The sequence below is a fragment of the Lycium barbarum genome, chromosome 6 (genome assembly GCF_019175385.1).
Source record: "Lycium barbarum isolate Lr01 chromosome 6, ASM1917538v2, whole genome shotgun sequence".
NCBI lineage: Eukaryota > Viridiplantae > Streptophyta > Magnoliopsida > Solanales > Solanaceae > Lycium > Lycium barbarum.
The window spans coordinates 130,231,267-130,243,987 of record NC_083342.1 but is presented as its reverse complement, the minus strand read 5'-3'; the positions used below and the strand labels follow the sequence as shown (position 1 = coordinate 130,243,987).

The 12,721-nt window shown below is 36.1% G+C and overlaps 1 protein-coding gene across 1 annotated transcript; it reads left to right on the top strand.

Moving 5' to 3' along the window:
* The first annotated feature begins 1,615 nt into the window (after positions 1-1,615).
* Positions 1,616-12,189, top strand: LOC132598953 (QWRF motif-containing protein 2). The gene is made up of 6 exons (XM_060312122.1): positions 1,616-3,571; positions 5,551-5,670; positions 6,931-7,044; positions 7,152-7,241; positions 11,606-11,713; positions 11,804-12,189. The coding sequence occupies exons 1-6, from the start codon at positions 2,150-2,152 to the stop codon at positions 11,861-11,863; spliced, it is 1,914 nt and encodes a 637-aa protein (XP_060168105.1). The 5' UTR covers positions 1,616-2,149; the 3' UTR covers positions 11,864-12,189.
* The last annotated feature ends 532 nt before the right edge of the window (positions 12,190-12,721 follow it).

Genomic DNA, 12,721 nt, shown 5'->3' with positions numbered 1-12,721 from the left:
AGAGCGCTCATGCGGCAAGGAGAGTGTGTTTCACTCTCTTTGGGAGAGTGAGAAACATAAAAATGTGGAAAACTTTTTTTTCCTTATAAATCTGTATTTTCTTAAAATTTGGAAAACTGACTTGTTTTTAAAAAATATGAAAAATTCGTATTTTTAGAAATCTAGTTTTCCAAATTCAGTTTAAAAAACGGGTTTTCCACATTTTAAAAAATATTTAGTTTTTCCAAATTTTTATAAATTTCAGTTTTTCACATTTTGACAAGAAAAAAGATTTTTTCAGCTTTTTTAAATAATCCAGATTTTATTTGAAAAATAAAAGTGTCCTAAGAAAATGAAATCATGAAAATCAAGATTTTTTAAGACATTTTAAAAGATAATCAAATTTTCCATATTTAAAAAAAATCCATTTTTCTATATTTAAAAAAAATCCATGTTTTTAGTTTTTTTTTTTTTTTTAAAAAAACGGGTTTTAAAAAAATTAAATTTTCAGATCTTTTAAATTCCATTTTTCATTTTTTAAAAAAAAATTGACACGTAAGCAAAAAAAATTAAAAGAAAACAAATAAATATACGTGTGGCAAGGAGAGTGTATGTCACTCTCTCATATGAGAGTGGGCATCAGCGTTTAGGAGAGTAATTATTTCGTTTTTAAAAAGTTTAGGGGGTAATAGTAGGGGTGGGCATGTTACAGTATATACTGAATACCATACCGAAATAGAAATTTTTAATACCGCGATTTCGATATTACGGTATTTGGTATACATTTTAATATTATTTGGTATTCGGTATTTATAAAAAGAATACCGAGATACAATACCGAAGTTTATGCTACATATACAATCCATATATATTATATTTAATACTATTAAACATATAGACTAGTTTTTGTACTAAAAAATACATCTCATTCAAGTTAGATTTTGGATGTCACTCAATGGAAATTTTGGTGTAAAATTGTACAGGATTAAGGATTATGCTTAATATTATTTAGACTTTGTAACTTCGACTACTCTATCGTGATTCAAATGTCATTTTTGTGTAATTGAATAACGAAGAAAATTGCTTGTACTTTCTTTTGAATATATCTACATATGTAAGGCGTTAGTTTAATATAATTGAGATATTCTGTGAAAAGTCGAAATCATAATCCTTTATTATATGAGTATATATGTAAGTTGAAGTCAGACAAACTATGTTACCGAATTACCGTACTGAAAAATACCGAAACCGAACTTAGAAATACCGAATCATACCAAATTATTTTGGTATGGTAATAATATAGTATTTTTAGAAACCGAAAACCGAAGTTTCAAATACCGTACCATATCATATCATGCCCACCCCTAAGTAATAGGACCAGAAAAAAGTAAGGTGTGTCGTAACAACTTCGGGTATAGTTCCGAGGTAATGATGCCTTATTCCTATATAATATAGCGTTGTTTGTCTTTTGACGTGTCATATTCGTTATTGAGGAAAGGATAAAATTTACAAAAGCAAAAAAATTATTAAAGTAATTACTTGCATTTCAAGTATGGGAGCTTTTTATGTGGAGTTGGGACACCTCTATCAATACCTACGAACTCCACTCGCAAATAGACAAAATAAATATATTCACGCCTGTTACGATACAAACAACCTTTCAACTTCAAAAACATTAGTAATACACAAATAATGATTTTCTAATTACCAAAAATACATTAGTATAGTGGAAAGGAAGCAAATATAAAAATGATTAAGAAATAATTGTAACACAAAATAGTGATTTGCTTAGCGTAACGTCTTTCCAAAGATTCACAAAACCCCAAAATCACCACCCATAGCTAAAAAAGATGTACCAATTTTCTGTACCCCCAAATCTCACCCTTTTCAGTTTTCCCTTACCTCTTCACTCTCACCGGAAAACCACTGTCTCCTTTTTCTATTTTCATCATTTTTTCCCTTTAACAATTAGTGCCTTTTTAGCTGTAAAAAAATGTGGACTTTATTAGAAATTCATAATGGGGTTTTGAGTTATGGTGGTATTTCTTGAATCTTGAAACCTTTCTTGCAGGACTTTGAGCCATGGGTAAGTGCTTCTTGTTTTGAAAAATACAATGTGAGAGTTGAATTCCCATTTTGGAAAGAGAAAGAGAAAAAAGTTTGTGTTTTTATGTGTGTGATGATGGTTGCTGCTGTTTCTTCAACTGGCCGACAAAACCCCAAAACCCCATCACAAGATGAACCTCAAAATAATCCAAGAAGACCACCATTATTACCTTCTGAGAAAGATAACAATGGTGTTTCTACTAACCCAAAAAGACCCAAATCAAGAACTGTTCAATCTAGGTATATGTCTCCTTCTCCTTCCACTTCTTCTTCTAATTCTTCTTCAGTATCTTCCACTTCTTCTTCTAGAAGATTCCCTTCTCCTTTAGTTTCAAGAAATACAACTCCTGTTTCAGTTCCCAAAAGATCTGTTTCAGTGGACAGGAGTAGGCGGTCTAGTACAGTTTCTAGGCCACTTACAGCTGATCTTGATTCAAAATTAAGCAATGTAGGTGAAGTTTCTGCAGCCACTAAGTTGTTAGTGACATCTACTAGGAGTTTATCTGTATCATTTCAAGGTGAAACCTTTTCACTTCCAGTAAGTAAGACTAAAGCAGCTCCACCTTCTCCTAATTTGAGTAGTTTAAGGAAAGGTACACCTGAGAGGAGAAGGACTAGTACTCCTCTTAGAAATGGGGCAGATCAGTTGGAGAATTCTAAGCCTGTTGATCAGCACCGTTGGCCCGGTAGGGCCCGGCCCGGGCAGGGGAATCCGCTGATGAGGAGCTTAGATTGTAGTAATGGGGAGAGGAATAAGGTTATTGGATCTGGGAATGTAATTAGGACATTGCAACAATCTATGATTGATGAAAGGAGGGCGTCATTCGATGGCAGGTTGAGTCTTGATTTGGGAAATGCAGAGCCTTTGAAGGCTGTTGAAGAAGGGAATAATGTAAATGAATCGTCTCTGCCGTCTGATCTTACTGCTTCGGATACTGATAGTGTTTCTTCGGGTAGTACTTCAGGAGTGCAGGAGTGTGGTGGGAGTGGGGCCCGTATACGCGGGGGCGTGCCTCGTGGGATCGTTGTTTCTGCTAGGTTTTGGCAAGAAACGAATAGTAGGTTGAGGAGGTTGCAGGATCCCGGTTCACCTCTATCAGCAAGTCCAGGGTCGAAATCGTCTGTGCCACCAAAGTTGAGAAAGTACTCGAGTGATGTCCCAATATCGTCCCCGCGAGCAATGTCTTCACCTATACGTGGTGGTGGCATTCGGTCTGCATCTCCCAGTAAGCTTATAGGATCATCTCCTTCAAGAGGAATGCCTAGTCCATCTCGTGTCAGAAATGTGGTTAGCACCATTAATAGTAACTTCGTTGAGACCCCCTCGGTTCTTAGTTTTGCTGTTGATGTTCGGAGGGGAAAAGTAGGTGAAAACAAGATTGTTGATGCACACTTGCTGCGGCTTCTTTACAATCGACACTTACAGTGGCGCTTTGTAAATGCTACGACTGAAGCAACATTGCTGGTGCAAAAGCACAGTGCAGAGGTAAAGCTATACCTTTCAGTTGAAAGTTCGAATTTCTCATTCTATGTCGTATGTACCCTAATTTTCCTTAAAAGACAAATTACTTACCATTATTGGAATCAAATGGGCCCGAATAGGGCAGAATATATATAGAGGATTCATTTAGCGGACTCCAACTAGTTTGGAATTGAGCTGTAAGTGATTGATTGATTTGCCATGTATACTCACCTCAGTTTTCCTCTGACTTTGGGGGATGTGAGAAATAAGAGAAAGGGAAGCTAAGATTCTTTCATATTTGCAGAAGAGCTATGTGAACAAGTCACTTCAAATTATTCCTCTTACAGTAGCTTTTCTTTGGTAGGTAATAGATGACATTTAGGGACAAAGAAGGAACAGAATGAATTGCATAGATCTTTAGAGCTTTGTGTTCCTATATACAGAATCCAACTAGTTTTCTATACATGTGGCGATCTCTTAACAAAGAATGGTGCAATTTTAATATATGATCAAACACTTTACCTATTCCTTGAATTTCCTTCAGTTCGTGTTCTCTCCATACAAAACGCAAAACTGCTTGTGAGATTACATTCTAAGCTCTACTCCTCTAGTTCTTCTTTTCTGTTCTCTCCAGCATTGAAGAGTCTAAATAACAGTCCTAGGCATTGTTTGGTTAGCACCAGAATGTCGCAACGAGAAATTCCAAATGCTTGGTTGGCTATCTTACAGAATGAGCAAAAGATTAATATATTCACTAGCTTCTTTGCACAAAAATTAACAGCTGATATTTATTCTTTGGTTCCTTATCTAATTGTCAACTATTAAGATTGCGTCTCTAGCTGCTGTCCAAACAAGTAAGTTCATCTTGCAAGGAGCATGGCTATGCCAAATAGCCTTGAAAGGAACTCTCTCGCTTCCTGGTCTTATACAAATTAAACCTTCAATTTAGTTTGTGGATAAGAGATGTTGCGAGAGAAGTTTTTAATTAAAGCTATAAGTTCATCTATTTGGCCGTTGTTCTTCTCACTTGCTAATTGAGATAGGTAAATTTTAGTGAAACTCTTTTTCTTGTATTTTTTATTTTAAAAGTTAACGTTGATCATTTCAATGGTTCTGCACTTCTTCTTTTCTTAGAAAGCTTTGATCAGATTCAGTTTACTTTGTTCAAGTTGTCATGAAAGTATCTTCAATTAACTGGGTGGCTATAAAGATTGGAACTACTCCAACTGGTCTATATATGACAACAACAACAACAACAACATACCCAGTGAAATCCCACAATGTAGGGTCTGGGGAGGGTAAAGTGTACGCAGACCTTACCCCTATCTCGGAAGATAGGGACTGGTCCATATATGACACGTTGGCTAATTATACTTAACCATTGTTTTGGATATTAAAATTGCTCATTACCAGACGATCTAGCTTCTGCTGTGAAAAATGGAAAGAGTTCTTGTTATTGGAAATACTTTCTACAATCTGAGCAGAAGAAGTGTCGAACTTGTTATGGAGACTCTTTTGCTTATGGTTTTACCAGCTCGTGTTTGAGATTCATGCATACCATGTGAGAAATCTACAATTTGCGAAGTTTAAAATCAATTTCTGTGTCTTTTAAAAGGTTTATTATGCCCAATGTTCCACATATTGGAGTGTTGTGCTAATTACTGAGGTCATTGTTTTCGTCAACCTAGTAATTGTGTATTGCAGTAGGCAACTTATCCCCCAAAAAAAAAAAAAAAAGGGTATTGAATTTTGCAATTCGACCATACGGAATGTTGGTCTAGCTATTCTTTTGGATGTTTACACTGTATCTATCTGCACATTAGGTACTCAATGACTGTATGTAAGCTGCTATAAAAAGAACGAATGGAGTGTTCTATTAATCTGGGCGATTTTACTACCTTCTTTTTGAAGGCATTATTCTTAGTTCCTTTAATAAATTTCTGCTTATTCATAAGCAAGATGGGAATCCATTTTTAAAACTAACATACTGTGCTATTTCGCAGAAAACTCTGTGGAATGCATGGATAACAATCTCAGACCTGCGTGATACAGTCACTAAGAAGAGACACAGGCTACAGTTGCTGAGGCAAAAACTGAAGCTAGCTTCCATTTTAAAGGGACAGGTATGATCTCAGCCCTTTTTTCCCTTCAATATTATAATTTTGCTGGATTTTGGGTGAAGGATCTCCTGGATTCATCCTTATTTTGTTATATATTCTGTTAAAAAGATATTCCCACAGGGTAAATCAACCAACCTGTTGCAGCTAAATGTTAGGGTATTTGAGTTGCTTCTTAAGCCTCATAATTGCCTCTTTCGTCTGCTGGTTATTATTGAATTATGGTGTTGCTTGATCTGCTTCTTTGGCATATGAAATAAAGCCCTCAACTACATCATCCATGAATCATGACTAAAATTGGAATGTGCAAGTGGAACCAGTTCAGGTCTTTCATATTTTCAGTTTTCCTCAATGATCAAAAAGGATATCTTCAAATTTTCTCAATATTAGATATTTAGTATTCAAATGACAATTGCATATTTTTCTGTTTGACCATGCTTGGCCCCTGAACTCATTGAACTCCAAGCCAGCTTCTTTTAGTATTTTTGCATTATCTAAACTACCCGTATTGCTTGGCACTCCTGTCTTTGGCGTGTAAATCATAAATCTTATAATTCCCAAGTATTCATAATGTTGGAAGGCTCATTTTCTAATTCGTTGCTTCTACACGTAACTATGCAAGTTCCGGTGCATTATAAGTTCATTTTAAAAGAGTCTTCTGTTTGACTAAGTTCATTTTAAAAGAGTCCTTTCTTTTACTTAATTTCTTTTCCCTTTTTTTAAATGACGGTGTTGTCTAGGCCAGCTTGCGCACCTCAGCTATTCCGTCGGGTACCATTTCACTAAATTTCTTGCAGTAGTCTATGACTTGTTTCATATTTTTCCTACTATGGCGGCGAGTTCCAGAACTTCTCTGTGCTTGCCTTGTTGCTCAACAATAAGATGTCTGTTTTCACCTTTAATATATGAAAAAAGCCCTAAAATACTTCGTTTATGACTATTATTTGCAAATAAAATTGCCTCCAGTTTCCTCACTTGGTTTACATTTTCTGTGCTCCAATACTTTTTTTTTCTTCATATTTGATCCATCCTTGTCAGTCGTTTCAGCCAAAGTAGAGCCAATTTAGCTGCAAACCAAGTCCAGATCTGAAATTTTACAGTTTGTTAATATTAATTGCAATTCGTTACTCTGAACAAGTGTCTGCGTCTCTGAAAAAGTGTATTACAGTTGATCTAAATGATGTGGTCTTGTTTAGTTATCAGGAAGAGAATAACTTAGGCATGATATGATCATTGCTGAGCTGAGTTTATTCTTTCCGTATGTAGATGATGTCCTTAGAAGTTTGGGCTTCATTTGACAAAGAACATTCCATCTCACTCCTCGGAGCAATTGAAGCCTTGAAAGCTAGCACTCTTCGTCTACCGGTTGTTGGAGCTAATGTATGCAGCTGTGTGACACACACATGTTTTTGTTTTAGACTTATTTCTGTTCTTCACTTAATCACTAAGAGGCCACATGTAATTTTTCTATGTGTTAATATCGACAGATTGACATACAAAACTTGAAGGATGCTGTTAGTTCAGCGCATAGCGTGATGCAGGCAATGGCAACCTCAGTCGGTTCCATTTTGGGCAAGGTACCTCACTAATCTAGCCATCTTTCTGTTACTGCTGACTGTTTCCATGAATTCAGTTAATGCGCAGTCATTTACTAGTTTCTGTTTATAAATCTGTTAGGAGATAAAAGCATAATCAAATATTGTCTACCAAGTAGATCACAACTGATGTTTTAAATAGCAATAAAATTGCTCTTCTGTGCTCCGCTGGCCCTACTTCGGTTATCCAAAAAAAAAAAAAAAAAGGATTGTTCCTATGTCACGACTAATTGCACAGCATGGATCCTCTTCAAATCTGTTATCTTTTTTAATCTCAAGTGATAAAAAATACCAAGTGAAAGGAAGCTGCATTTATCTAATTCATCTCAGCGTATTTCAAAATAAAAGAGATGCTTTAATGGAGAGAAACATCATATATATCTTTGGTAAGATATAGGTGCTTACAGAATTTACAGTTTTGTGTAAACAAATTGTGTGGGATATTTCTCAGCTTGTTGGTCTCATAGAAACTATGAACTGAAAGTTACCGAATTGAGGATGTAATCTTTTGTTGTTTCTTTTGCACTAGTCCCTTGGTAAGCGCTTTAATAAAGCACCATTATCTAATTTAATAAAAAACACTCGTAAGTAGACAATTTGTCAGGTTTCGCTGGTACTGCCACATGTCTTTCTCCTTAGTATTTTAGGAACAGGCATAATTATTAAAACTGCTGCAGTTGAAGCAATATGTTACACACAGAATTTCCTAAGTGCTTCTGAATAAAATAACAAAACCTAAGGCTCAGCATTGTCATCAGTGAAGTGGGTTGAAACTATGAGCTCTCGAGTTCAAATCCAAGTTGGAGGCAAAAATACTAGGTGATTTTTTTTCATCTGTAAAAACCTTGGTTACCCCGTGGAATTAGTCGAGGTGTGCGCATGTTGGCCGAGACCCCATGATTATAAATAATAATAAGAAGGAACTTAGTTAAAGTAGTTTATAACGTGAAGTCTAGAACCCTTTAAATCTTCATAATACGACTTCATAGAGGAAAAATGTAAGGGAAATAAAAAAGGAAAGAAGATCAACTTCCATACTTGAAGATCAATATTCAAAACTCTTGAAAGGAGTGCATTGATAAGAAAAAGCAATTAGAAAAGACTAGGAGAACTTAAACCTAAAGAAGTCTCTCATGTAAAAACCTTTGTTTCTAGAACTATAGATGCAATTTACTGTGGTAAAAGCAGCTTTGTTGGATTTGATCTGTTGGACTCAGTGGTTACTGGTGGATCGAATTGATGTTCATAATCTGCAACTGTGTTAAGGGAAAAAGTAAGAGATTGAAAGCATTCTCATTCTCTGATCCAATTTCATCGTTTTGATTGAAATAATTTTTGCCAATTAGTATGAGGAAGCTCTGTTGTATGAGATACTAATATATTAATGTTAGAAGTGAAAAAGCAATTTGGAAAGAGATAATCACCTTTCTGTTAATTAAGCATAAATGTTGGGTTATTTCAGATAACATGTCATCCATATAAATGCATGACAAATGAATGATATTTTCAGTTTTACTGGTAGAATACCCGCAAGGGTGGCTCAGTTGGTTGAGCATGGAACTTCCATAATGGAGGTCTCAGGTTCGAAACCCCCTGCCGGCAACATCAAGGGATTTGCCTTCTGGGTTGAGCTCGTCGCACCTGGCTGGCCTAGTGTGGGTTATCTCTCCTGTGTGATTTGTGGGCTATTGCACAGGAGCGGGGTTTGCCCTGTGCGCACCCCAAGGGTAGGGTCTGCGGGTTCCCTCCCTTGTCATCAGAAAAAGAATAAAGTTGAGTGAGAATCTGTAACCGACCAGCATGAACTAGAGAAACAGTGAAGTTCTGGACGAGAGTATCTTCCGCTGCAGCACTGGTTCTAATCCTGTAGCAAAAAAATTTCCTTTATATTCAAAGTGATTCTTGGACGGCAGATGGTTTTGCCAGCATTTCAAATCTGGATTTACCTTGAACAGAATAGTTCATGAGATAAGCTTCATAATGTAATAATTAATCCAATCAAACCTATGAACCCGATCTGTTTGTACCAGATTCGTCTTAAAAGGCTAGATTGATGGCCGAAAGTACCTTTCCATATTATGCTCACTTTTCTGCCTACCTCAAGACGAATAGATTGAAAACCATAGATGTAACTAACATCACCATCTAGAGGGAGCATAATCTGATATAGACATTGATGCCTAACTGAACTCAAATCGCATGCTCTATACTATCAAGGCTGCTTGATAGATTTAACTTCGGCACCTCCTCATTAGCTTTTTCTGGGCTATACGAGCCAGCAGGTAGGGATGAATTTCCATTAGTAAACTGCAACAAAAAGTTGAGAATAAAAATCCAATTTACCAATTTCAACCAAAACAAAAAAAATCGAGAATAAAAATGGAGTTATATAAGGGGGAAAGGGTTAACTGGAACGGTAAGCAGAATATATGATGAAGGGGACAAATACATGCAAACCTCCAAATTTGAGTAGATTTTAAGGGAAAAAAATATGAGAACCTCATTTTATTTTTGCTTTTGATAACATAGAAATCCCTGAGGGCCATAGGCTGGATTTTAAACTAAGTGGATAATGGGCCCGCCCCTAATATGAGAACCTCACCTTGAGCTGTTACCACTTATCAGGTTGCTTGTTTTATTTTGTTTGTCTGAGTAAATTGCAACCTGGAGATTTACACTTGATGAAACAACCGTTAGAGGAGAGACATAGATGCCCAGTGCGGAGGTGTGAGAAGTTGGCTATGGACGGTTTTAGGAGAGGTAGAGGAAGGCCAAAGAAATATTGGGGAGAGGTGATTAGGCAGGACATGACCTTAGATAGGAGGTTGTGGAGGGCTTAGATTAGGATAGAAGGCTAGTAGGTAGTCTCGCTTTTCTGTCGTCTAGTAGGAGTAGTTTTGCTCTACTTTTTATTGCCCTTTGATGCCTGCTTTTATGTGTTGGGTTTTGTCTTTCCATGCTGTTTTATCATGACCTCTTTGCCCTTGTTATTTCTCATTTTCGCATTGCTTTGATTTGCTTGTCGGTATCGGACTTTTTTCCCTTGTTTTCTTTTTTTTCTTTTGAGCCGAGGGTCTTTCGGAAACAGCCTCCCTACCTTCCAAGGTGGGGGTAAGGTCTGCGTACACTTAACCCTCCCCAGACCCCACACTGTGGGATTCAACTGGGTATGTTGTTGTTGTTGAAACAATCGTTAGACTTGGAAGTCCAGTTCCTCTCTGACAAGTCAAACGAGTCATCTCATTAATAGATGCAAGAAGGTGCCAAAGTTAAATAGATAAAAGGATCTACTATGAAGCTTCAGAAAAAATCTAACAAACATCTTTACAAAAAGTATTCCATGTGATCCACCACATAAAAAATGTTACTTTTTGCAGTCCTCTAAAGTATTTCTCCACATGGATTCTTTTTTATTATTATTATTATTATTATTTTTTAATGAAGATAGGTAATTTTATTAAATATCAACGCCAAGAGGGCACTGTAAATAGTACAGTAGAGAGAATCACAAAGATTCCGCATGGATTCCTCTCCTCCCCCATCATCTAGACAAAGGAGCTCGCCGAGGAACAATCTAACTCGGGCGCCTAACCTCCACTGTCACTAGGCTATGTATTGCTTGATGAAAATGGTCTTTGCAGTTTATTATAAAGAAAAGAAATAAAATGGTCTTTTCGATCAATTCCTGATCCTGAATTAGTCGTCTAAAGGATGCATGTCAGGATATTCCATGAAACCAGCAAATGCCTCTGTATCTCAACTAGACCTATCTGTTGGAAGTTTATCTCTTTGCTACCTTTATTAACTACAATGTCGAGTATAATTCTTCTGTTGGGTACCCACTCTTAAGGGTCCATTTATACAGGTGAATATATATATATGAACATTATCTGTGTCTGAAGCACTGTCAAATTGACTATTAGACTATTGTCTGTTAACTTCTGTTTCTACAGTAATAATATAACATTGGCGTCTTTTGAAAGATGAATAAACTAGTTAGTGGTCTGGTGTTCATTTAAGGATTGTCCCGAGTAGTTTTTCTAGTGAATAAACTTTTACTTTTTTCATATGGGGTGGTAAGGCAGTGTTCAATTGTCCTAATGTAGTCCATCCCTTCCCCGGACACTGTACAGAGGGAATTTAGTGCACGGGTTGCCCTTTGATGAAATTATCATCCTTCGGGATGTTATTGCCCTTATGAAAAAAGTGTTATTGCCCTTAACACTTGTAAATATGATAGACTTTTACAAGTGTTATTGCCCTTATCAAAAAAAAAAAAAAAAGAAGAAGAAATATGATACTTGTGTGATCATTTGGTGGTGCCTAAAAAGTATGTCATTTTTCAGGTGGAGGAATTAAATTCTTTGGTAAGTGAACTTGCCAAAGTAACAGCCAAAGAGCAGACTTCTCTTGAACAGTGCAAAGATTTCTTGTCGATGATAGCAACAATGCAGGTAATGCAGCCTCCATTTCATTTGTTCTTCTGTGTAGGACTTTTCTGCATTAACTCAGATTATGATTAACATTATAAATTTGTGGAACAGGTTAAAGATTGTAGTTTGAGAACACACGTAATACAACATAACCGCAGATCAACAACCTGACAAGACAGGTGTAGAACTGATCTTATTTGACCAATTTTTAATGCTAACACCATATAGTAACGGTGGCCCAGAGCAAGAGAATGATGACTAGTACTGGTCTTGTTAGGCAATTTTTGCAACACCATCTGCGCCCTAATCAATGTAATTCTTCTCTATCAGAAGATGATTTCGGAATGTGATTTCTTTCTCACTAATTAGTAGTTGTATACATGCTCTAATTTTTCGTTCTTTTCTTTTTCCACCGTTTGTCAAGGAAGAAGAGAAAAAAGAACTCGTGTATATATATGTAAAATTCTAACTAGGGAATGATTCAGCAGTTCGTGGAACCTCACCTCTCTGTTTAATTTCAGTGCCTATATGATTTTAGAAGAATTTGAATGTTACTTCACAAATCACAATCATGCAGTTGATGCCTTTCACCCATTTACAGCTCCTATTTCCAACTTCCAATTGAACTTTCCTGAAGCTAAAAACAAAGAAGCAAAAAGATGGTTTCTTTGTTTTGTCTCAATAAGCAATACGAAATTCTTTATCTTCTGTTACAGTTTCTACTTATTTGTTTCAGTCTAGTTTATCTTTGCAGTATTTGCATTGTAAATATTTCAGAAAAATATCAAATTACACGTTCTCAATTTCCACGTTTATCAAGTGTTTGTAAACAAAGAAGTTTATGTAAAGAATTTATTAACCAAAAAAAGAAAAGAAAAAGATTTTTTTTGTTTGTTTGTTTGTAATAACTGTGAAATATTACCATACAAAAACAAAGAATACACCTAAAAGCTCTTCACACTTCGACAACCTTCCAGGAAGGCTATCCAGGTAATGAAGCCTCCGGGATCAAACAACTAATTACAAATT

Bases quoted from the DNA above. Each gene is read 5' to 3' on its own strand.
- LOC132598953 (XM_060312122.1), top strand. From the start codon at position 2,150: ATGTGTGTGATGATGGTTGCTGCTGTTTCTTCAACTGGCCGACAAAAC. The intron at 7,242-11,605 runs GTACCTCACTAA...GTCATTTTTCAG, and splicing joins TCGGTTCCATTTTGGGCAAG to GTGGAGGAATTAAATTCTTT. The intron at 11,714-11,803 runs GTAATGCAGCCT...TTTGTGGAACAG, and splicing joins CGATGATAGCAACAATGCAG to GTTAAAGATTGTAGTTTGAG.